This window comes from Numenius arquata, chromosome 11 (genome assembly GCF_964106895.1).
Source record: "Numenius arquata chromosome 11, bNumArq3.hap1.1, whole genome shotgun sequence".
In the NCBI taxonomy this organism is placed as follows: domain Eukaryota; kingdom Metazoa; phylum Chordata; class Aves; order Charadriiformes; family Scolopacidae; genus Numenius; species Numenius arquata.
In genome coordinates this window covers 41,764,820-41,790,409 of record NC_133586.1, presented here as the reverse complement: position 1 = coordinate 41,790,409, position 25,590 = coordinate 41,764,820, and the positions used below count along the sequence as shown (strand labels likewise).

At 47.0% G+C, this 25,590-nt stretch overlaps 1 protein-coding gene across 3 annotated transcripts; it reads left to right on the top strand.

Annotated features, from left to right (window-relative positions):
- The first annotated feature begins 225 nt into the window (after window positions 1-225).
- On the top strand, window positions 226-25,284 carry SLC25A48 (solute carrier family 25 member 48). Of its 3 annotated transcripts, XM_074156239.1 has the most exons (10): window positions 226-271; window positions 2,182-2,225; window positions 5,550-5,621; window positions 6,204-6,456; window positions 7,844-8,092; window positions 9,349-9,482; window positions 23,203-23,247; window positions 23,352-23,378; window positions 24,011-24,139; window positions 25,177-25,284. In XM_074156239.1, the coding sequence occupies exons 1-10, from the start codon at window positions 226-228 to the stop codon at window positions 25,282-25,284; spliced, it is 1,107 nt and encodes a 368-aa protein (XP_074012340.1). The 3 variants fall into 3 exon arrangements, with proteins under 3 accessions (XP_074012340.1, XP_074012341.1, XP_074012342.1); XM_074156240.1 differs by lacking the exons at window positions 23,203-23,247; window positions 23,352-23,378; window positions 24,011-24,139; window positions 25,177-25,284 and adding an exon at window positions 12,460-12,582; XM_074156241.1 differs by lacking the exons at window positions 226-271; window positions 2,182-2,225; window positions 23,203-23,247; ... (1 more) ...; window positions 24,011-24,139; window positions 25,177-25,284 and adding exons at window positions 3,373-3,381; window positions 12,460-12,582.
- The last annotated feature ends 306 nt before the right edge of the window (window positions 25,285-25,590 follow it).

Here is a 25,590-nt window from a genome sequence, read left to right as displayed (position 1 = left end):
GGGGTCCCCTTGTCCGGTGGGCAACCCCTGCCCGGTGGGGAGCCCTCGTCCGGGGTCACCCCCTGTCCAGAGTGACTCCCTGCCCGCGGCGGGATCCCCCCGCCCGGCGGGACCTCCTGTCCGCCGGCCCCCCCCCCCCGCCCCTTACCCGGTGGGAACCCTTGACCGGAGCCCCCCCCCCCCCGCCCGGTGGGGACCCGCTACCCCGCCGGCGGGACGGGCAGCATGGGCAGCTTCCAGCTGCAGGACTTCGCGGCGGGCTGGGTGGGCGGTAAGTGGTGCGGTGGGCTCGGGGGGGGGGGGGGAGGGATGGCGGGGAGGGGGACAGGGACAGCAGCGTGCGTGGGAATAAAACCCTCCCGTGTCACCTACGGTCCGTGCCGCCGACCGGCGCGCTCGTACCGGCGGATGCCCCGTTTGCTTTGCTTGGGCTGCGAAGCGCGGTTTAATCCCATTTCCAAGGGCGGGATACTTAAAATTTAAGCCTCGGTAGGGGTGATGCTGCTGTGCGCCCAGGGAAAGGGGGCGTGGGGGGGGGGGGGGGGGGGGGTGTCTGCCGGAGTCACCCCCCGCACTCCCGGCCCCCCGCCGGCTCTCCGCACCCTTGTCCTCCCGGCTGGAAGCACCGCCGGGCTCGCAGGCGAGCGGCCGGGGCTCGCAGCAGCCAAGCCGGGGTCCCCCAGCCGCACACACCCCCGGGGGTGGGGAGGCGTTGACCCCGATAGGGCAGACAGGGCGGCGATGCCGGCGGAGAGGGGTATTGATCCGCCCCCTGAAAACGCTGACCGCAAACAGCGGGAACACAGATAGCAGAAAGGAAAGGGAAACGCTAAAGTCCCCCCCGGGTTTAACAGCTGCCAAAGGGGCACGGCTGAGCTGCCCGCCTCCCGGGACGGGTAAAGGGGATGTCGCAGCACTGGCCACCGCAGACCAGAGCTCTGCCCGGGCTACCAGGCTGGGGATATGGATGTGCGATGGTTCGCGGATCCCGACCGGCCAGATGAGGTTAACAGGTTAGCTGACTCGAAAACAACCCCCAGAACCTCTGCCAAAAGGTTACGGGTGAGATTTTTGGATCTTTGCAGCCCGCGGAGGCTGCAGCACGCCGTCTGCCCCGCATCCTTCTGTGCTGTTGCCGCACACCCCCAGGAGTGGGACAGGACACGGCGGGGGTGGTGAACAGCCACCAGTGTGGGTGGCAGCACCCAGTTTTCATGCACAGCGCTAGACCCACAGGGGGTCTCAGGTTAAGGTCCAGGAGGAGAGGGGTCATTTTATAATACATTTTTGAGTAAAGTCATAATGTGCTGACCAAGGACGTGATGCTCTTTTCAGTCCTAATCCACAAGTGAGAAATTTCATGTAGTCTCTAAAGCACTTGGGGACGCTGGTTTGCACGGAGACTTGCAGATGTGGAAGCAGCACAAACTACCCTCCATCTCCACAAACACCCTGAAAAACACCAGCAGTGCGTTGTCTGCTACAAGCACACAAAACCGTGTTCTGGCCACGGCACAGGGGTTGCTCTGTCCTCCCAGAGAAGGGGGAAACCAAGCTGTGCTCCGTCCTGCCATGGGGGCTACTGGCAATGAATGGCATGGGAAGGGAGGCAGGACAGCCTGGGGGAATGGGCCAGTTTCTCCAGAGAGCCATGGGGAATGAGGCTGCATGGGACTGTAGAGATCAACAAAGAGCAGGTTCCTCTTTATCTGAATCATCCCTGATGGGTGTCTCTATAAACTTCTCTTAAAACAGAGAAGGATGGGGTTCACAGTCCCCATCAGCAGTTGGCTCTAGCGCGTTGTTATCCAAGCCAGGAGAAAGCATTTCCTTGTGTCTAACCTGAATCTCACCGTTTTAAGGCTAAATATTTGCATGAGCTTACAAGAGTGTGAAGGAGGTTGTTCATGGACAGGACATATAAATCCACCACTTCCTCGTCTAGCTTGGATGCCTTTGAGATATAAAGTTGATGGAGTCCAGGAGAGTATCCGGGAGAAGATATGCAAGTGTTTCTGCCCAGCTTTTGCCTGGTGTCAGAGCCAGTGTGCTGGCCGTTGCTCTGGCCCAGTATGGCTGCTCCCATGGAAATCTCTCCTCCTCCCTTATAAACCCATCGCTTCCTGTCCTGTCGCTAAAGCTTCTTCAATGGTTTGTGTAATACTTTGCTTTCACCCCCAGGAGCCGCCAGCGTGGTTGTGGGCCACCCCCTGGACACCATCAAGGTAAAACACTTTGAACCGTGCTCTCACGTCACCACCCAAAACCCCACCGACGGGGAGGTGGCTTCTCTCGAGATGACGCTTCAAAAGACCTTCACTTTCCTCACCACCCCACGGGGGAATTTAGCCCGGGTAGAAATGTTTTAGTAGACTTTAGCCTTTGCTCTTCTCCAATGCTCATTGTGAACGAGAAACTAAAAGAACTGGCTGATACGTGTGAGTTCCTCCGGTGAGGATTAACGCTGAAAATTAAACCTGGCCCTACTTAATTGTGTGATTTATCCAACAGTTCTGCCAATGTTTTATTGAACTTTGCCACAGAGAAGTATTCAAAGGGCAATGCGGGAACTGTATTTGTTTTGCTGCAGGCACATTTTTATGTGTTTTCATACTGTTGGCAAATGCTGGGAGGGCAGAGTGCTGGAATTGTTAGCCCAGGGCTGAGACACAGTATTTACTATTCCTCCGTAGACAATTATTCCACAGAGGGAAGGATTTAGAGATGTAAGAAGATATTTGCCAGCATGATGCAGACAAGCCCATGCACGCAGCGATACGGCCTGACCCAAGCCAGTTGACCATCCCCACTGATGCAGAGATATAGAGGAAGATCCTCTTATTTTTCCTTTCTCCTTTTGCACAGCGTGATCGGCATCTCTGCCCAGCTTTCATTTGCTTCAGCTGCTCTGCCCATGTGCTCTCATCTGGTTCAAACCTCGTGGCTGGCACCAGGTGGGACTGGTCAGATGAGACAAAGCCCAGAGCCAGTGGTCCTCTTTGCACCTTAGAGACCCTTGGAGGGCGATGGGGAGGAGGCAGGGGCCAGCGCTGCCCACGCCACATCCCTTCCCCTTCCAAGCAGCCATCCCCTTCCACGCAGCCGGCTCTCCTGGGATGAGGAGATGGCCTGCCAGGGCACGGGCAGCGCAGGCAGGCTCTGCCCGGGGTTGCCAAGGCAATCCCCATCTTGGGCTGGCCGTCAGGGTGTCACTGCCAGATTTTGGGGGATTTTGGCGACAACTGAGAGAGGATCCTCCTGGGAAGCATCGAGCTTCTGGCTGCCAAGAAAGAGCGAGCCCATCCTTCAGTGCTTATAAAGACGACTGTCAGGCTGACCCCTCTCCTGCCCTTGGCTTTGGACATGGCCTGGGAATACCAAGTAGGCAGCCTTGTTATCTTTCCAAATTTAGTGGAAGTGGAAAGGAGAGTTTTTACACAGCACTAAGCTAGAAAAGGGGCAGCTCAATGGCATTCGCAGCCTCCAGGGGATGGGGGGGTCATTCCCCACCTGGAGGAGAGGTCAAGACCGGACGAAAGGTTGGATGGGGTCTGTGGTAACCGCACCATGGTTCCCATCAAGCAGGCCTTCTCCTTCAGCTGGCCCCTTCCCAGCGTCACAGCTTCCCTCAAACCCAAGCAGCTGTTTTTCCACTGTAAATAGTTTTTACATTTACTCATGTTTAATCCTCCATATTGCATTCATTTCCCCAGGACTTTCTTCAGTTTCTGGGTGTCGCCCAAAGGCCCTGTCTAATTAAAACCTAACAGAAAGGAAAAGTTTCCCAAGGAATATCCATACTGCCATCAGCTGACTTTGACAGAGACGGCAGCAGGGGTTTCAGCGCTGGGTGTTAACAGCGTAGCTAAGGGGCATGTGTGCGAGGAGCAGCTTGTGAGGACACTCGGTTAACTCAAAAAATTTAACAACTTGAACTTCTGAATACCTGGTTACTGTGTAAAAGAAAAAAAAACAAGCCCATGGAGGTAAAATGGAAATGTCTGACTGAGGGTGCGAATGAAGCCAGGAGGGAACGCAGGGCTGTGCACAGGGGTCACCCTGTCCTGGGGTGCAGCCAGTGTCCCCACCCCATCCCTGCTACCCCCGGTGTGAGTCACGGCACGCACAGGTCTGCACCCACGGCCCCCACGTTGCACAACGTGCCCTGCGTGAGCTGTAGCTGGCATCTTCATGTACCAGCTTGTTTATAAGGGCTCAGTAAATAGTTTGCTTTCACTGCCGCCCTCCCCGTGGCCTCTGGCCAGGCGTGGAGAGGTGCTCGGGGCTCAGTGTGGACAGACGGCTGGACAGAGAAGCCCTGAGGTGAAGGGTGAGCCCGGGCTTCGGTCCTTTTCTCTCCCCAGCCAGGGTCCCCCTGTGGCACCCCAAGGGGGGAGGCTCTTGCAGGGCTCTGGGCCAAGTGATTGTGTCATTCTACCTGCTGTTTGCTGTCCAAAAACTCTCCCCAGGCATGAACTCCGGAGAACACTCAACTCCTTTGGGCTTTAAATTCCCAAATAAAGTTCCTCCTTCACCTTGGTGTAAGTTGGGACTGAGCTGCTGGAGGGGACTGGGCACCGTCCCTCCAGGCTTCATTCTGTCATTTCTGCTAGCAGCAATGCTGATGGAGATGACCAGAAATGCTGGCCCCATCCCCTAAACACATCCCCGATAGAGCACATGTGAGTGTCCTCCTATTAAAAAAAAAGAGCTCTGGCCTCAGCCAAGATTAAATGCTGAAGCTCCAGATCCTGCAAACCAAACAGGGTTTCCATTTCCTCACACACCTCTAAGCCCAAGAAATGCATCACTTGTTAGGATTTTTTTATTGCAAACTTGTCAGCAGCTTGAATGAAAGATGATCTAACTATATGTGTGCATGTGTGTGTGTATATATATATATATATATATATCTCTGTGAGAAGGGCGAAAGCATGTTGAATCATACAGACTTTGTCCTGATTTACACGCCATTTCTTACAGCTGTTGGAGGCACTTTTTGGAAGGCATATAACACTGCTTTCCAGAAACAAAATGTCTTTGTTGGACATGATGTAAAAATGTATTTTCAAATGAAGCACGGAGAATTTCTGAATTATTTTGGCTCCATTTAGTATTTCCATGTCTTAAAATCAGCCTAGGATGGGAAGGGCCCTGGAAGCTTCCCAGGGGAGCTCATTGAGAGTCCCCAGATGGAGGAGACCACATCACTCTCCAATTTCCACGTAAATCAGGACCTTGCCAATGACAGGACTGCACACCAGCAGTCGGCCGGGCCAGGGTAGCTGGTCTGGACTCGAGAGCAATTTGGCAATCATTGATTCCAGATGTTGCAGAAAGCTTCAGACCCCTGAGATCACGTTTAGCCCTGCTTCTGGCAAAGTTCAAGGGGGAGTAGATGCACATATATCTTCTTTTATTGCTCTGTTTTCTTTACAACTAAGGAAGGATTCGTTCTCAAAGCAAAGTACACATTGTTTATGTAGCGTGAGCTTTCACTGGGCTGGAAGCATTAGATTTTAACTGCATTTTCTGAATGTCTTTTGCAGACTCGTTTGCAAGCTGGACAAGGGTATGGAAACACACTCAACTGTGTTCTCACCGTGTACAGAAATGAGTCTGTAAGTACTTTATCTTACTTAAAATGTGCAGGTAGAAAATGCAAATAAATAGATAAATACATAAAGCGTTTGTACAAAATCACTGTTGACACCAGGAGTTACATGGAGATCGATAAAGCTGGTGCAATTGAGCCTGCAAATCCCTACAGCATTCTCTTGCTTAACTCTAAGGCAACTCTCTTGGTTACTCCTAGAAGGAAAAGACAGATCCCTGGCGGGAGGAATAAATGACACTGCCCACGTCCCCGCATGGGTCAGAGTGTTACATCCACAGGGGCTGGTTTGCCCATACCTGCTGGCAAAAAATACCTCAACCAGAGGTATTTTGCTGACTTTGGTGACGCCAGGCCAGAAGCTGGCCATAAAAGGGACTTTTATGGGTGTTCCTGTGCTTTCACTATGTCCCCTATTCTGCACAATCTTTACAAGTCTTTAGCACTATGAATTAATTACCACGTGAAAATGGTTGGTTCCAGGAAATACCTTCCACTTGGATTTACATTTCTGGCCCGATAGACAAGTTGGGGTTTATGCTGCTCAGTCCTGTTCGCTCTCTTAACTCCTGCTCCCTTCCCTGGGTAGGTGGCCGGCTTCTTCAAAGGCATGTCCTTCCCGCTGGCCAGCATCGCCGTCTACAGCTCCGTGGTGTTTGGTGTCTTCAGCAACACGCAGCGGCTCCTCAGCCAGCTCCGCCACGGAGACCCGGCCCGTGAGCCGGCGCTGGCCGACGTGGCTCTGGCCAGCATGGTGGCAGGGTTCATCTCTGTGGGCATCGGCACTCCCGTGGACCTGGTGAAGATAAGGCTGCAGATGCAAACACAGCCATATATCGAAGGTAGGAAGCAAGAGTTTCTTTTTCCTTTCTCTGCCAGTTCTGGGTGTTTTACTGAGAACTTTAGGACAATTTTGGTTCCAGGCCCAGCGCTCTGCTGCTTTGTGCCACCATGATTTGAGCTGAAGGTGCTTCCTTCAGCCTCAGATGGACCTCATCCTGTGCAGCTCGAGGGTTTTTTTTAGTTAGTGGCATTGATCGGATCTCTGCTGGCATTTCCAGCCGATTGGGATCTATAATAAACACAGGGGCAGGTCTGCTTAGGACCAGGAGCCGCAGGAGCCACCTTCCTCACCCAGCCATGGGGCAGGAACATTGAGTCCCTGGGCTGTCAGATCCCTTGGAGATCCCCTGGACCAGCAGCACCACGGCTGCCAGCGGTAAAGCCAGGTCCCCATCTACTGCTGCACACTCTCAATCCCACATATATTTGCCCATAAACCCCTAAAATTTCAGATGTACGTTTGAAAACTGCTGGCATACTCAGAGAAGGATTCCAGGTACCCAGACGCAGGCAAGACAGGTCAGGAGGGGACACCAGCAGGATGGCAGTGGGCAGCTGTAACCTCTTCAGAAGCTGCAGGCAAAAGGAGCTGCTTCTGCTCGAGTGGAACAGGTTGCCCAGAAAGGCTGTGGCTGCCCCATCCCTAGAAGGGTTTAAGGCCAGGTTGGACAAGGCTTTGAGCAACCTGGTCTGGTGGGAGGTGTCCCTGCCCAGGGCAGGAGGTTGGAACCAGATGATCTTTAAGGTGCCTTCCAACCCAAACCATTCTATGTTTCTGTGAAACCCTACTGGAGCCCATACACAGCCTAAGGAAGAGACGGTGCAGCTTCAGAGCTCAACAGCTTGGATTTCAGCAGTTTCACAAACTTCACCTTTCTCATGATTACAGCTGTGGTGGTTAACTGTGGAATATTGACATTTTTATATTGCTTTGATAAAATACAATTAGGTCCATTTTTAAAAGCCTCCATGCAGCTTAGCAACCTAATGCCCTTTCCAAAAGCAGCTCGGTCCTCTACATCAGAAGGGCCTGAAGATGACTCTGAAGATGTCAGGGCTTTCAAAGATGCAGTTTGGCACCAGATGTAGTTAAAATCCATGAAATTTGGGCACGTGGCCTTAAATTCATTTGGAAATCTCACTCGACACACATTGGGAGGCATGCAATATATCTAAGAAAAATCTGTCCTGAAGTACCTAAATGTCTTTTAAAAATGGGCCTAATTCTTGTTTCTAAAAACCTTTTTTCCCCACCTACTACATCTTGATCCCAGCAAAAGAAAATGGATGGCAGTGATTTCTGTTGGATAGCGATGGACTTTTGAGAGAAGTTTTGTAGCAATATAGATATTATGACAGTTGTTGTATTTTATTTTTTTTTTGCAGGAAACGTTAAACTGAAGCCCACAGTTCCTGAATTTCCTGCGTACCGAGGCCCAATTCACTGCTTTAGGACAGTCCTACAGAAAGAAGGGATAGCAGGAATATACCGAGGTGTGGGAGCAATGCTTCTGAGGGATGTTCCTGGGTACTGCCTCTATTTCATCCCTTACACATTTTTCTGTGGCTGGATTACCCCTGATGGATGCATTTCCCCTAGTCCCTCCTCCATCTGGCTGGCAGGAGGTATAGCAGGTAAGCACCTTTTTTTTCCCCACAACACTGGCAAAAGAAGGACAAGAAGGTTCCGGAGGGCTGGCTCAGGGGCCACCACATCCTTCTGGTCACCAGGAGAAGACATTGGGCTGAACGACCTTCCTCCCCTGGGGCCAGGTCCCCTGGCACCACAGCTGTGCTTTATGACTTGACAAACTTTATTGAAGTCACGTTATCAGATCTTCATCAGGTTCAATGTCAATGAGATGGAAAACAGCCGGCACCTTCATCTCCCTGGATGTCTCAGGGCAGCCTGTGTATCGCATTGCTGGTGACATACGGCAGCCAAGATGCCTCCAGAAGAGGACTTCAACCTGTTGGCTGCCCCCCAGGAGGGTGTGCACCCTACCCAGAAGCAGAGTTGACTCTCACTGATCTTCTCCTCCTTTTTTTCCTGTATACACCTGCCAGTAAGACCGGCAAGTGCATTCCCCGACCATGCTTCCAGCCATAAGGTCACCTCTACACCCACTCCCCTTTTCTTGGCCATTTCTCAATTGCAGCCCCCTAAATGCAGATCAATCCTTAGCTCAGGGAATGATTACAAAACACCCTCTCCATTTCTGCAAATAAACAGAGCCCTGGCCCATCTGAACAGCTTCTCCAGTATGCCCCAACACTCACGTAGGTCCAAACAAGCTCTTGTGTGTCCAGCTGGGCCATGAATTACGATCATATGCTGACCTTTCCAGAGAGGCAAAACATCCCACTCAGCTGCAGGCTAATCAATGTAAATAAACAGCTTCTTTATAAGAGTGACGATGTATCTCAGCTGTGTGGGGTTTAATCCTGGTTGCATGAGGTGGACCAGCCTCTTGTTTGCATTCTCAGCTCCAACTTTGCTTTTCAACAGCATTATCTGAGGACTCCAGGTTGTTTGTTTTTTTTTTTCAAATTGCCCTCAAGCAGCAGCTCCCTGAAGCTCAGGCTCTTCCCACAGTGTGTCCATGCTCCACCAGAAGCATGGCAGAAGATGTATTTGCACCTGGGGGAGCACCTCCTGGGCTGTCTGCATTTGATTACCAGCATTAACACACAAAATCTCACTGCTGCTTCCGGAAACAGGGAACTTTGCTCCCTGAAATACCGCTCCTGTGCCTGAGCAGGGTGGATGCCCTGGAATAAAAAGCCCATGGATATGATGTGGTAGATGAGAGATGAATTTCTGAGTTCACTGACCTGCGGCCAAGGAAATACAGAGAAGAAATTGTTCAAATACTTCTGCATTTTTCTAGGAGCCATTTCCTGGGGGACTGCTACTCCAATGGATGTTGTGAAAAGTCGACTTCAGGCAGATGGAGTTTATTTAAACAAGTACAAAGGGACCCTTGACTGTATCTTGCAGAGCTACCAGAACGAGGGCCTAAAAGTAAGTGGTATTTGAAGTAAAATCTGGGTATTAGGTATTTAATTTTCAATTGGGAAATACAATGGCTATAACAAACCTATTTGCAGGGTTGAAAGACAGCTAAAGCCAGTTACTGCTAAATTATAATAATGACATTAGGTAATTATAGTGTGGATTTTTTCTAAACCATAATAGTGAGAGTAATAACGCGTCTCACAGCACTGAAAAAATGAATGACTGGGGGTCATGGTCTGCTGGTGTAATTAACTTAAAATAACACTTCATGTAAGTGCATTTAATTGTGGATGTGATTTGTCATAAATTAGAGGTCGAAAATCTTGCCTCTGTGATTGCTTCGACAAAATGCAGAGGTCAAATGTTTCCCATTGACACCAAAATCACACGTTGGGCCACACTTTGGTGGAAGTGATGCTGTGGTTTGTGCTGCTCACCCTCATTTTCCACCCAGAAACAGCTGATTGAAAACGCTCTTAAATCAGAATTGCTTTGGCTTCAAACCTGAAGAAGGGCCGTGTGCCAAAAAATACTTATCTCCTGTTTCTGACTTTGTCTATTAGTGTAATAAAAGTTATTTGTTTCACCTGCAAACTTTGCCTCAGCTGAACGTGAATGGCAGAGAACCAGGGTTTGCAGCTTTATTGCTCTGCCAGCTCATGGTTACGAGAAACCACGTCTTCTGATATTGATATAAATCTGTATTTCAGTTGTCATCAAAACATCAAGTGGGCTTTTAGCTCCAAAGTGTTAATTTTCACATTCTGAGGGGAAAGTAACAAGTTACAAAAAAAGAAAAATAACCTGCAAAATCACAAGGCGGTGGGATTTAAATATTTGCCAACGTGCCACTGTGTTACGGCAGCTGTCACAGGAGCCTGATGTCTGGTTCGTTTTTTGCTGTTGAGTGAAGAAAGTCACGTTCATATGAAGCACAGGCACCAGGAGAGATCGGCAGAGATGTTAAAGGTGGTCGGAGGAGGGTCAGGATGCCCCAAGCTCTACAATTTGGCACACAGTAGAACACAGGATGAGTAAAAAGGGAATTTCCATGCGTTTTCCCTTCTTTCTCCGTCCTCATCTCACCCCCCACCCTCCTTATCCTGCCTGAATATTAACAACTAGTTCAGGCACTTGAATTTTTTTGTTTGATGTCTGAGCTGCTTGCAGTTTTTCCGCTCTCGTGCCTGGCACCTGGACCAAAGCCAGCAACAGGATTGAGTAACAGTTGATGATAAGACTGATAGATCCTTCTCTCATAAAGAAAATAGTTTTATATGTTAGGAAACACAGAGATGATAAATGGCAAACCCAGGTCTGGGTGTTTTCATTCTGGGACAAAAGGAAAGCATTCGCAGTGCTGAAAATAATTGCCTGGCACACAGAAAAATGTAAATATAGCCGCCTTCTTTCTCCATAGTCAGGTGTTTTCATTCTGATGAGAAAAATGTATGCCTCTGGGCTTCTCTTCATAAATCTTCATTATTATTTAATTTGGCACTCTTATGTTACTATATGGATATTGCAAACATTTCAATTTCCTCCCAGAAAATTCTATCTTTCCTAACAAAATCAATTAATATCCTACATATCCCAATACTGCAATTTCACATTGCAAATTCTGCCCTAAACAATGTGAAGATGTTTTGATTCTGTCTGGTACAAGTCAGCACCATCCACTGGATTTATTGGAGACAAGATATGCTTGTGTTCAGCAAAGCTCAGGATTTCAGGGGAAATACTGGTTAGATATTTAAATCTCTGGGCTTTTGGTTTTGGAGCCGAGATCTTGTGGGCTTTCTTACACTAGCCGTGGGAATTTTGCCTTCGTAGAGCCTGGAAGGGGGCTTGCTTTGCTGATGTTACTTTTGATGTCTATTCTGAACTTCTGGTGTTTAGATTAGTGACCACGTGGTTAGCCTGGGTGGCTAAAGGAGTGATTTTGTGAGAAACAGGCCAGCAGAGATACCCCCCTGCAATCATCATTTTGTAAGTAGGCTTACCCCAGGGTGAGTGATTTGTGCACATTCCAGGCAACAGTGTTTGTAATGAGGGGGTTTTTCGAAAGGAAACAAGCCAATGTCAGGAGCGGGGAGCAACAAGGGCCCCTTCTCCACTTTCTAGAAAGCACTTTTCTGTCAAGCACTTAAAAAACGCAGGGTCTTGGAAGTGCCAGCATTTTTCCAAAGAATATATATTGAGCAGAATGTGGAAGTCTGGCTGTATATATTAATATTTATTATCTTAATGAAAGAAAACACTGGGATACGTATGAGCACCAAAGCTTGACCTTAGGAGCCCACATATGAAAATATCAGCTTCTATCAAATATTTTTCCCAAAGCTGGTGGCAAGAGCTAGATCTCAGCAAGGTACAGAGTAAGTCTAGATTTCTGCTGATTGAGAATTTGTTTCTACGCTCAAAGGCGAAAGCCGCAGAATAGTCCCTGCGGCACAGTGTGAGCATGGGCTGGGCTGCCTCAGCCACACTGCTCCCTCCCCACTTCCCAAACGTCTTCTGGACCCATAGACCCAGCCCTGGGAGTCCGAGCATTTGCTCCGTGAAAGCAACAGCTTTCTTCTCGTACCCTGGGGTTTGCACAATCCCGTATGCAGAGGAGCATACACAGAAGTATGTAGCTAGGTAGGACAACACTGGAAGACGTTCTAGGTTTCTTGCTTTCTGCTCTACACCAGTGGCATGAGGCCATTTTTTACCCTCTACCTCTTGTAGCTCTTGCTGGTATATACAGAGGGGGTCCATAGGGAGCCTGGAGCACTATGGTGCCAAACCAGTGACTTTTGCCATTGCGGTTCTGTTCTCCAGCACAGAATTCTGCAAAAACTGGCAATGAGAGCGTATCTCCTGAGCAAAGCAAGAGTAGGTTCTTCCGAATGCCACCATGACTTCGCTCAATGTTTTCTTCTTCTTCTTAAAATAGCCAGTATATTCCTATGCTCTAACCTTTCTCCATCCCCAACAGGTCTTTTTTAGGGGCATCACGGTCAATGCAGTGCGAGGATTCCCAATGAGTTCAGCCATGTTTCTTGGCTATGAACTTTCCCTCAAAGCAATGAAAAGAGACCAAAGTGAGACCAATCCTTAACTTCCAGGTCAGCGCACAAAGACCCTCCAGCTTTATTAAAATTAGAGAACTAATCTTCGAAACAAATGGAGTTGCAATTGTATAGATCCTCTGAAAGTCAGATAACTTACATGTGTACCTACATCTGAATAATCAAGCACTTCTCAAATTTAGGTCTGTGGGATCTGGAGCAGACAATAGATGTGCCGATGGATTTTGGTTTCATTCCAGATCTCCTGGAATTTCATTACAATCCATTCTGATTGTTGTGATTGTTTTGATGAGCGTGAATCAGAAAAGAAAATCTGAAAGGAGAATGTTCTCTACCATTTTATAAGCTTTGAAATCTCACTTTCACTAAAGTCCCTGCACAATATCCTTTCCTCCTTTGATCCATCCACACAGACCTGAAATTAAGCCCTTTCAAAGTGTCTTGACTATCAACTCAGCGTTTTACTCTTTTCCTTGTAAACCTAGGGTTGCATTAAGGAGCAGCATTAAAAATACCTGATTACAGAAACCTTTTTAGCAGTTAAATACTCGAGATTATTCTTCACAGTCTGCTGTTTTATGCAGTATGTTATAAACCTCCTTCTTTCTTATTTCAAAAGTGTTGCCAAGAAGACCTGAAAGTCTCCTACTTTCCTGAGCCAAATCAGCAGTGTGGTGTTGGTGCAGGCTCAGCTGCTCTGACAGAAGACTCCCATTCCTGCACCTATGGCATCTCCATTCTCTTCTGCCATGGACTTAGTCTCTGGAGGACTCCAAAAACTACACCAGCTCAATCAAATCCAAAGACCACTTTCTTGTCAAATCTTTCACTCTATTGTCTAAGAGCACCTTAATAATTCCCACATTGATGTTCGGCTTTTTCACTGATGACATTTTTCCCATTGAGCCAAGAGAACAAACCTACTTCCCTCACCCACACCAGTGGGATATACCCAAAACCAGCCCAACTGACACCAGCCAAGGGAGTGTCTTTTGTGTAACACCGCGTATAATTCTCATCTTTTATGTGAACAAGGAAAGGAGGAGCTGTGATGGGTGCCCAGGTGCTTTTTGTGTAGGAAGGTCTGGATTCCCACCAAATCCTAGCTTGCTTTCAGGATCAAAGAAATGGATGACTCCAGAAGCATGAACAGATATTCATATTTTACATCACAAAACTCTCCAGTTCGCCACAACTTAACACATTATCGTGAAAAATGTGAAGGGCTTTAACAACTTCAGTAGTTACCCAAGGTATAAATTAAATTGGGAAACAGGACGATGTTAAATTCGGAGACTAAGATGCTCTTTTTCTTCAGAAAAACAATAGAACAAGTCTGCATTTAATACAGATGGCTGCCTACTAATTTACCTAACCCACTTTGTGTAGCCCTCCAGGGACCTGCTAGAGGTATCTCGTCAGACCTTCTGATTTCCCTGATGTGACAGTCTGACTTGCCAACTCCCAAATCCCGCAGACCTCACTTTGGAGCCTTGAGAGACCACCACCAAAGGACGTCTCTTTAAGGGATACAGAGTTCATTGCATACTGTTCTCTAAAACACATGGGCCAGCTTCAGACTTCCAGCTCTTTGCTGCAATCCCACTGAGATGACTGGGGCAGACCCAGGTCTCTCTTTGGTCTACCTCAGCCTTTCAATTATTCCAAGATCTTTTACACCATGATTATTGCTGTTAAATGTCTCCATGCTTTATTTTCTAAGCATGGAGCTTCTCATGTCAAAACCCAAGAAGAATCAGCTCTGCTGGGACAGGAGGACTCCGGTGGCACTGGCAGGAGAGGTCGAGGAGTAACAGCCTCACATGCAGAGGGACATGGGGCATGGGGGAGCAGTCTGGTACAACACTGTCCTCTTAGAAATGTACAGTTCCTTGCATATTCCTCTGGAAAAGAACAGCTCTGGGGAAAAAAAACAGCAATGGCAGTTTTATCACAGAATCACAGAATCTTCTTGGTTGGAAGGGACCTTTGAGATCATCGAGTAATAAAGGTTTCTGAAGGCAACCTGGAGCAGCTGCCCTGCTTTCCTCCATAAGAGGAGGAGAAGGAAAGAGAAACTCCTATGTCCTCTTCCTTGGATGAATGGAAGAATTGGTGACAAGCCTTGAAGACCTCTGCAGAAAGTGCCTAAAACCTCAGGTCTGGAGCAGGACTCAGAAGTGGGGTCCCCAACCCTGGGCTCCTCTTCGCTGGGGCCCGAATTAAAAACAGAAGCGTTGCTTCCCCCAAAACCAGCCTTAAAAAAGTGGGAGAAACAGCGGGTGTTGCTTCATCTCAGGACTTGCAGGCGAGGAGGCTTACAATGTCTTTGAGCTTGGCAAGAACACAAGGAGCTGGTTTTGATAAACAACATGGATAAAATTGATGAGCCTTCACACAAGTATTTGTTGCTGGCTGCATTTAAGGATTCATCCTTTCCATGTTACCTATCTTAATGCATATACGTAAAACATGTTCTCTAGATGCGTAATATCGTCTGTCTCCAGGGATAATACTCGGGGAGACTGTTTTTTCAGTGCAAATAAATGGTGTTGCTTATCTGATTGCATTATGTAAAATGGACCATGAATTAATTAAACTGATGAGGTTTGCAATGAGCTGTGTATCTGAATGATCCTGCCCTCACAGTGCCCAGTGTTTTCAGTGCTCCCTGAGCATAAAGTCCCGAGACCCATGTTGGAGTCACCTGGTGATTTTTCCTGGTATTCTTCATCCAATTAAACTAATTTTGAGAAGGATGCCTGGGATTTACTCGGGAAAAAACTCTCGTGTAACACACATCTGGCAGAAGGAGCTGTCAGGGAGAGCTGCGGACTACCCAGCGTTGAAAGGGAGCAGAGGGCAGAAAGTTTTTAATATGAAAAATAAGCAAAGCAAGTGGGAAGTGAATAAAAGGCTTTGGCCACATGATGGCATCCTCGCCCGTGGCAGGGCACTGCCCTGTGCTGCTCGCTGCACTGCTTGGTGCAGCTGGCGGACAATCTGTTTCTGCCTTGCTCCGTTCAACCCCGAGCCCACCTTTGCTGCCAGCCCAGCACATGGTCCCTTCCCAACAGGACAGCCCCTCGCCGGGCAGCCTGTGGGTGATTTTGGGGTGCTCCTGCCCTCCCAAATGCCTTCCTAAACCCAGCAGGAGGGAAACAAGCCCTGGATGCACTGGTTAATCAGTGTGTCACCCGTCAGCGTCCATAGACAAACTATGAACTAGGCAAAGCAACTCCGTGCTGGAGCATGAGGGTTTGGAGGGTGACAGGAGATGGGGCTGATGCTGGGTCAGGCACAGCAGAGTTGGGACAAGCAGAGTTTGAGGGACAGCACTTGATTGCACAGTTGTACCCATCACTGTGATGGATTACAGTAGATCACTGCACACTGAGCCTGATAAATAATCTAGTATTGCTTTTGATGTAGGGAGTGCCTGGCTGTGTCACTAAGGAAAGAGGTCTGGTGGGGGGGTCAAGTGACACCACGGGGCGTCAGCCCCATGTCTCAAAGACGAGGGATGGCAATTTCAATTTACGCGTGCTGAGACTTGACAGGTCTGTGTCTTGTGAATGATTTTCTTTATGATGTATCAAATGCATGAATTTTTAGAGATAATATCATTCTCCACTGATAGAAATTAGGATCTCTAAGGGATCCTCTTTGGGGACCTGCTGATGGGAGTCTAGAACAGTGCCTTGCCTGGCAGGCAAAGAGCCATACATACAGCTGATTCAAATCCCTCATATAGGGCGCTCATTGTATATGCTGGTGGTTTTGCCCCGGAATTACACAGAAGAAAAATCCCGTGTCAATGGAATTCAGGATACGGATCTGCTCCTCTGCCAGTGCTGTGGCTGCAGTGACCTGCCATCAGTGGCACGTTCCCCAGCACCCCGCACACTGGAGTGTGAGAAGCCGTCCACTTGACAGCTCGTTCGCAGATGCTCACAGAGCCCCACATTTCTAAGATAAATGGAGTAAATCCTGAAATTGATAAAAAATGAGAAGGGAGACTGGAAGGACCAAGGATACCTACTTCTATGTTTTTCTTGCCTGGAATATGAAAGCATACTCAGACCTGTCATGCCTCACATGAGTCTGTAATTGCCCAACTTTCATGTTGCTGGTGGTGTTCCAGCTCTTGCAACACCCCATATTACTTAATGAGATGCTGGCTGTGTAGCTGTTTTTCCCAGTTTACACATTATGTAGTGCTATGGAAGGAAAAAAAAGTAACAGCAGCTTATTTCCCCAGTTAAAAAAACAGGAACCAATTTCCCAGTGAAAACCTACTTTTCCGGACAACAGCCCTGACCTGGAGGAAAGTCTTTGGTGCTGGGACAAGCTTCGTGATGCCCATGAGGTGTGAGGAGAGAGCAGGCTGGGGCTGCCCTCCGGCCAGGGGGCAAGGGTGGGGGCACCTCACCTCCATGTTTCTGCATCCCTGCTGCTGCTGGGCACCTATAATGCTCTTGAGTCCTTTTCCCAGGCAGGGTGCAGGTGACATCCCATGCAGGAGCCCATCCCCAGAGGTTTTAGTGTCTGCTGAAGCCCTGCCTCTGATGGCTCCAGACCAGGCTGAGATTTTCTCACGCCTTGGGAGTCCATGCCTGGCATGTCCACACCTCAGGGGAGGGCGAGATCACAGTCCCCGTCTCAGTTTCTCTTTCTCTGTTGTACTCTGAGACAGAGGAGTAAGTGACGTCTTTGCAGACATTGAGATATATTATATCTCCTTGGTTTATCTGATGTTCCTTCTTTTGTCACAGAGATTGATACAGTGGAGATTTCTCTCCTAGACAACTGCATTCATGTAAGACAAAAAGGCCAATGCCTGTCTTGTACCGTGAAGAAAAAGGTAATGTGTAAAGTCAGAAGAAATAGTGAGATCCAAGGAGAGAAGTGGGAGGAAGTTCAGGTTGCTAAATTGAATATAAACTGCAGAAGAACAGCTTCTTTTCTCTACAGCCACCTTCTGCCTAAATATGTTCCTATAGTGATGTGCAGACTGGTCACTGCCAACGTAGATAAGTAGCATGTAAAGTATCTTGCCAGAGATGGGCTCCAAAGGGAATTAAGCCATGCAGTGAGGGGAAATTTAAGTAGTTACACTGATTTTCAAAGCAGTTTTCCTAAACTGTAGATCCTGTGACAGCTCCAGTCAGATATTACTGGAAAAACCAAACTGCTATGAGCCATACATGCAGCAGAATATCTTTTTAAGGGGGTCTCAGAGGTCCCACATGAGGTCTTACTGTAAGATATAAAATGCTGAAAACATCAAGAAATCCTTTCTTAATATACGTGAAACACCAAGGCTGCGGGACTGTAGATCTCCAAATCTCTGAAAAGTATAAGAAGGTTCTTTTGAGTGATGGAGAAAGCAATGGGTAACCTTGGGACACAAGGAGAAAAAATTGGAGAAACAAGAACAGGGGAAGCACAGGCTGAGATTGCTCTGCTGCCAGCACTCGGTGCTTCACGATGGCACCTCCATGGCCTCACCTGCACTATGAGCACCAGGACTTACATAGCTCATCTGCATGGATTGGACCAGCTCATGGTCTACTCCCCCACGTTTCCAAACATTTTAGTGCTAACGTAGCCTACTTTACTCACAGTATGGAAAATCCTGCCAAGTCTTATGGAAGAGGGCCAGCCTGTTCTTACTCATGCAACTAGGTGTGAACCAACATCCGTGCTTATTTCGTTATTAAATTGTGATTGCTGTGTTTCCATCAAGCAGTCTGCAGGTGGTTTGTCAATGCTTTCAGCATGGAAAGAGAGCTACAGTGCAGGTATGGCAGGTGGAGGGCTCTAACGCGGCCACACGGTGAATGCGTTGTGCTGTCTGTCTGTCCTATGTGTTCAACCTTCCTCCGCATGCCGTGCTGAGAGGGACCTCCGGCACCCAGGGGCATCTCGCAGTAGGACAAGCAAGGAAGGGTGAGTGGACTTATGATCTGACAGCTCTGCCATGGTTTTCTTTCCTGGTGTGAAAGTGGTCAGGCCCACAAAAGGGGATGCTGAAGTGAGAGCAATGGCATCAGGAAAACCTTAAAATACAAGAGAACTGGTGACCTTTGTGGGCAATTCCTGTTTTCCTCTGCTTACTTCTGGAGGGTCTAGGTTGTGAGATGCTCTTGCAATACGTGCAATGCCCAGTGTGGGTGGCATGTTAATGCCAGGTCTTTTTGCTTTTCAATGCCTCAGCTCTTGCTAAATATCATTGCAGCATAGAAAGCTTGGCTCCCATGTTAGAAAACCCAGGAAAGCTCTGGTGACTCTATTATCGCATGAAATAAGGATGACTTGCAGCTCTGAAGGTTCCTCTCGGGTGTGTTCCCCCATCTGACAGCTCCTGAGCACCACTAGTTTTGATTAGTTAGTTCAAATGGTTTCAAATTAATTAAAAGTCTTCTGAGAGTAATGAGGGCTCCATTATCTACAGAAGCTAATGTGAGTCTGGGCATGTCCCATGGTCCATCTGCTAGGACAGAACAGAGCCAGGAGGTGCCACTGCCCTCTTCGAGCTGACATGTGAAATGTTCTCTGAGTTCATCTGGATTTTACACCTTTCTGTCATAGGCAATCTTGCTATTACTATGCAATGGTTTACCCTTTTGTGGAGGAATTAGAATGACCCTATTTTCCTGTATTTCTACGCTAGCATATGTCATCTTTATCTAAAAGAAAGGTGGAAAATGAAACTATCAGTAGCATCTTTTCATTTGTGGTCTTTGCAAGCTCTCACATCTTGATTGATGTACACAGCAAATGTAAAACAAGCTGGTATGTTATCTTGGTGTTTGTCTTCTACAGGGAATCTTTTTTCTACATTAAAAAAACCCAAACTATACAGAGTTTCTTGGAAACACTACAGAGGGATGCAAATTCTCTTGTGAGAACTCAGATCTGAAGGTTCACACTGGCCAGGCTAGAAGAGTTGTTTGGAAATTGGGCATTTGTGCAGTATTTTTGATCAATCAACCTCTCATCAAAATAGGCGCATTGAAAGAGAATATGTCCCAAGCTATTTACACATAAAGCAAAAATATACAGGACATGAGATGAGGATTCCCAGAGGAGCCAGAGGGAACAGCCTGTGACACAGCACAGAAATATATTGGGGGAGTTTTGTGTCTTCACCTTTTCCAAATACCTGTTCTGGGCTGAAATCTTACAATCCTGTTACTCAAGAGTTGCGATCTGGAACCTGGCACACCCAGCTGATGTGCTGCCCTGGTGTTGGCCCCCTTCCTTACCCTGCTCATCCACAGAATCCTTTAGGATGTAGGGAAGCGATGAGAAGGATGGGGATATACCATCTGCTAATGTATGGTCCTGTCCCAGGCTGACCGTCGTGACTTTCCCTGCGCAGGTTTCCCAATGGCAATGTAGGGGATGTTTCTGCGGGCTAATGCACCCACGACCTTTGAGCTTGGTGACTTTTCCTGAAAATCCTGAGTTTCAGTTCTTTGTTTCTGATTTTTTCCAGCCAGAAAGCTTAAATGGGAAGAACAAGCTTCCCAAAGACCAAACTTAGCACTGGTGGCTCCCCACTTTGACAACTGGCCTTTTGAGGCTTGTGGGTTTGTTATTTTGGAGGGAAGTGGACTCACACAGTCACCTTCCAACCTGCTGTAATGTGGCTACTGAATTTATTATGAATTTCTTTCAGCTTTTTTGAGTTACAGTCAAAAAACCTCTATTTCCTCCCTGCATTTTGGCCTGTGTTGCTTAAAGAGAGATTAAGGGAACAGAACAGAGGGAGATCAGATATCTAGACATGAGGACAAAAAATAAACTGCAGATTGCATTTAACACACAAATGACAACATATTTTTGAAAATACTTTGCCACAGCTGGTCATCAAAATGAAGACTTTTAAAATATCAAAACTAAGTGTTGAAAGTTTATATTAAAAACCTGGTCTTTTGGCTGGGATGGCAGCAAATATGAATTTCCATGGTCTTAGAATCAGCCTCTAAATGCTGGAATAGAGCCTAAACTCTCCAAAGAGAAGCCGAAACTGGTGCCACTCACTTCTGTGCCCAATCCACTACTGCTCTAGCCGATACATGGAAAGTTCTTCCTCTGCCAATTTGACTTTTGGTAATTTCTGATTCACCGTAAATTGCATACAGCTTTTCTGGTGACCTATTGGCCCTGGAGCAACAACAGCATGAGACAGCTCTCACTGAGCAATCAAACAGAAATATAAAGATGACGAGATAGCGCTGGCACCGCTGGCAGAGAGAGAGTGCGAGGAGGAACCGCAGGTTCGGGGAGCAGCCCCGGAGCAGCTCTGGAAGCTCTGCCACTCTGATTTTCAACTTGTGACAAAAATACCATTTTTGCCATCAATTTCTTTCGCTTACAGAGCACGGCAGCTGCATTGAGACATCCTTCCTAAGGCGAAGAGGCCCTAGAGACACTGCTAGGTCTATCAGATTTTGTAAAATCCTTGTAAAGAAAGAGTGTAGCAGCTACTGGGCAAAATGGATTTCTAATGAACATATTTTCCTTAAAAACAAGAAGCAGTAGCAACTCCTGGCTGTCAAGAAGGAGTTGTTGAAGAAGTTGAAGACTCCTGTCCCTTGTCCCTCTGTCCCCACGGCTTGTTACCAACACATTCCTTGCACAACCTTGGCTAAATCAAAGATGCTTGTGAATTCTTTCCTTTAAAACCATGTAAAATCATATTTTTTCAACCATGTGAGAAACTGAGCATCCCACAAATGTTGTGCATCATTTATTTCCTTCAGGGATTTACGCTTTGAACTAATTGTTCTTGTTCTTGCTGTGGGGCTTTACTGGCTGAAGAAACAGAGCGCAGCGCGCCCATTGCTCTGCTTGAGCAAAAGGCTGTTTCCTCAAGGGAGACCTACCCATCCTGGCAGCCTCTTTACTGCTTTTCAGGGAATTACAGGCTCTTGATCACAAATCAATTATTTTAGCCCTTCTCTAACAGCCTTGGAAGATGCCACTGCCCAGTTCGTGAGCACCATCCCTCCCCACGATACACTTTTGTGCCTCTGCGGATCCTAACGTAGCCTGCTGCCAGCTTTAGCTTGCCAAGGGAAGGCTTCTGGCTTTTTCTAGGTATTCCCCAGGGCTTGCGTGAAAGCTGTAGCTGCCAACTGGGACATGCACTTCCCACACTAAATCATCCAAGGACGAACTTCAAAGAAAAGGCAGGGAGCATCTGCTCCCACCCAGAGTCAGCGCTTGGTGTGCAGGCAGGGACACGGGGGCAGGAGGAGCAGGGGCAGGAGGAGAGATGCAGGGGCAGGAGGAGGGATGAAGGAGCAGGAGGAGCAGGCAGAAACTCCTCCGCTTCCCCAGGCAGGCAGCAGATCCCCGCTCGGCTGGATGAATCCCTCGCCTGTAGGCAAATGCCAGAGTAAAAAACCAGCAAATTGCAACCTGATGTTTTCTCTTTCCAGGACAGTTTCCAGTTTCACGCTCATCCTTCAGCCAGACTGACCAGCAGAAGGCTGAAGCTCTTGGAGAAGACCTTTGAGGCATAACAGGATTTAAGGCATAACAGGAGGGAAGCTTAAAAGTCAACATTGGGGATCTAAAAGAGACCTGAAGGGCTACACTTGCTTTCCCAAGGTGTGCAACTTGAAAAAAGGAAGTCTCTGGGGCCACAGAAAGCTCTAGCAGATATTCAACCTGATTTGGAGACTCCATCTGAGAGAATTTCCAATACCGTTTTGGTCACCTAGAACTAGTTCTGCATCCACTCCTTTCTGCTTAAAAGGGACTGGTGGGATGTGACATTGCAGTCCGTGTTGGCACTCTGAGTGTCCGATCCTTATCTGCACTCGGCAGAGGTGGGATTCGAGGACCACGGGGATCACTCTCCTGATGGGGCAGCCATAATTCAGCGTGACAACTTCTCCGGGCGCTGCTCCACAACTCTGGCCATTTGTCTGTCTGCTCAACAGAGCCCTGCAGCGCTGCCAACTTTCTTTGAGAAAGGTCCTGCTCTGAATCCAGGTGGAAGCCAGCTTGCAGCCTGGCTGTGTGTTTTCTCAGGAACTTGGGCAATGCTGAACATTATTGTCTCTTCGCTTTCATGGAACCGTAATTTACATAAGCACAGGAGACAAAACCCACATCTGAAAAAAAATGCTTTCGTAGATTTTTTAACCATTGTTTCCTGTTGGGGTGTGATATCATAATGTTCAAATTAATCACTTCTGAGGAGCATTTGTGAATTTCCGCAGTACTAAAGAAAAGTCACTGCAGTAGGTGACTCAATTCCACGTTTGATTTCTCTAAAATGCTGTCCATGCTAGTGGGAAAAAATAGTGGGCACCTGGTATCAGTTTTATAATTGGGTTTTTCCATATTAGAATGGGAATTTTGTGAAGACTCAATTAAAAGGAGTGTCCTCCTATTCTTCTGTCACCCATCAGACTGAGTTGCACATGAATGCCAGCATGCTGTCATACATACTCTTCTCTTGTTTGCTGCTCTCTGTGCAAGCACAGAATTGCAGTGTCCGGGAAATTATCCGGTATACAAATCGTCTACTTGTAAGTGGCTGTTTAGCACCTTAATTCTGTAAGAATGCATGCTTGTAAAGTAGATGATAATGAATACTAATTTCTCGCTTGTTATTCTTTCAGGAGGAAAGGTCTCTAGGTTGCCCGTGTAGGGAGACAGCTGGCAGTGTGAGTATATCGCTTTTGTGAATCTCGTGAAACTAAACAAAAATGAACTTGTGTGTTGAATGCTAGAGATGCTGGGTTTTAATGCTCACTCCTTTCATTTTCAGTCATGTTCATGTCTTCCCATTGCTGAGGTAAGTCTATTTTTTTAAGCTACCGTAGCTGTTAAAGAAGTTCAGTATTAACTGAGTTTCAGTTTGTTCACTTTTTCTCCATATACAACTTTTGCTTTCAGTTATGAGGGAGATTTTAATACACCAGTAGCAGCAAAACTGAGCTTGATGAATAGCAGTGGGGAGGGAAGAAGTCCTCCCATTATCGGTGCAATCAGAACCAAGCTCAGAGTCAGGCAAAAGTCCCCTGTGGCCTTGACTTACATACCAAAAGATACAGGTTCCTAAGCTGAGAATCTCCGCAAAACCTTGTTTCATGGTTAGGTGCCTAAATAGTGAGTGAACCTGGGCCAGAGATGTCCGTCCTCAGACACTCAGCTCTAGGTGTACCCAAAACCCATTGCATGTTTGTAAGCCTCCTCAGATATGGTGAAACCCAGCATTAGCTGAAACTATACTTCAAAGAGGTTACTTCTACGGTTTGAGGTTTTCTGAGAGATATGACAGGGATGATTTGGTGTTTTACAACCCCCCAAAGTTCTTGTATCAGTTTTCAATAAAATGCAAAATATATTCCATTTAACTGTGACATGCTGCCATGTTTAGGACACAAAATGTATTCTATTTTTTCGAATGCCTTCTTCACTTAACAGCCTGGCCACGAACTGGCATGCTTTCTGGAAGGAACTGAACACATGCTGAAAACCAACTTATCTTCAAGCGCAATAATTGAACGGCTTAATCTGACCTTCCAGGTTCAACGGGACAGAAACCTCTGTGAAGTAAGACTTTTCTCATTTTTCTATAGATCTTGGTCTATCTTCTACAAAAAGAAAGGATTTCTTATAATTTAAATATTTGTAGCTAAGTGTTGGGTTAATTTCAAATTTGTTTTAAATACTCATTTTATACATTTTAAATGAGTATATAAAACCTCATTTTTCTATAGACATGCAGATATGATAGCTGCAACATGCCCGAGGCAATGGAAAGCTATTAAAGTTGGCAGAGGAAGCAGGGAGATGGGTTCTGCCCCACTGCGCCCCTTCCCTTCTCCAAACCCCTTTAGCCCGAGGACCTGTGAACACAGATCTCTGGGAGGGGAGCTTTATTTGAATCGTTTTTCTATTTTCCTTTCTCAAAATGTGTTTCTACACTAAATGGTAATGATATAAACCCAGAGAGTAAATGTGCAGAAGCAGCGTGGCTGGGGACAGGCAGGCAGAGCCACCTTCTCTTCTGGAGAATTCATTCTACCTCAGCTGCAGTTTCTTCAAGGACACTTGGGCATGAAATTCTGCCATGATCTGCAGCATCTTCAAACTTGTGATGATGCTCGGGAAGACTCCTGCATTCCCAGATGCGTCTTCTGAGGCAGTGAAACGTCCTTTATTTACTTACTGAGTAAACCTGTTGTGTAATTCGGTGAGACGGAGAAGATGCTGGTGCTGCAGTGTCTTGAGCTCCTTCAGCTCATGTCAAACTTGCAAAGGGGGATATTGTTGGAGTGACACTGTGGCACTGAGCAGGGACATTACCCTCGTCTTACCCAGCTTCTCAAGCTGCTCTACCTGCCCTGTTTCCCATCTTGAAAGAGCCTATTTTAAATTACTTCAGCTATAAGTATATGATATATGACTATATAAACAGCCCAGCTGTCACCTTCTTAGTCACCGTGAAAAGCCATTCTTACACTCACTGCTCAAGGAACAGTTCTTTAGGAATTCTTTTTGAAATCCCTGCTTAGCTCCAAAGAATGTATATTTTAACTTTTTCATCTATATCTTTGGTTTTTTATAAAATCTTTCTTCCTTCACAGAGCCTGGCACGTGGGAAGCAATGCCAGTACAAGACCAAGGGAGACGTGAAGGAATTTCTGAATAAAATCCTGAGAACCTATCAAGCAATCAATAAACGTAGATCTTAGAAAAAATTAAAAATGCTTTAAAAAAACCAAAGCTCTTCAACAAGAAGAGGGAACAGAAAAGTTATTTATTATATTTATTGTCTACCTGAAATGTAAAAGGTAGACATAGTAACTGCTAAATGAATAAAACTGTAATTTACGTAAGCACCAAAAGTATTCAAGAGTCTTCATTTTATGTTTTATATTGGCTGAAACCTGTGTTTGTACCAGTGGGTGTTAAAACGTTTCTGCAAAGCTTGGTCCAACAATTTCCCTCATGTGAGATGCTACAGCAAAATGCAGATGTGCCTGTGAACTTGAGATTGC

Excerpts from the sequence above, each read along its gene's own strand:
- SLC25A48 (XM_074156239.1), top strand. The coding sequence starts at position 226 with ATGGGCAGCTTCCAGCTGCAGGACTTCGCGGCGGGCTGGGTGGGCG. Across the intron at positions 6,457-7,843 it reads AACACAGCCATATATCGAAG|GAAACGTTAAACTGAAGCCC; the intron begins GTAGGAAGCAAG and ends TTTTTTTTGCAG. Across the intron at positions 8,093-9,348 it reads GCTGGCAGGAGGTATAGCAG|GAGCCATTTCCTGGGGGACT; the intron begins GTAAGCACCTTT and ends GCATTTTTCTAG.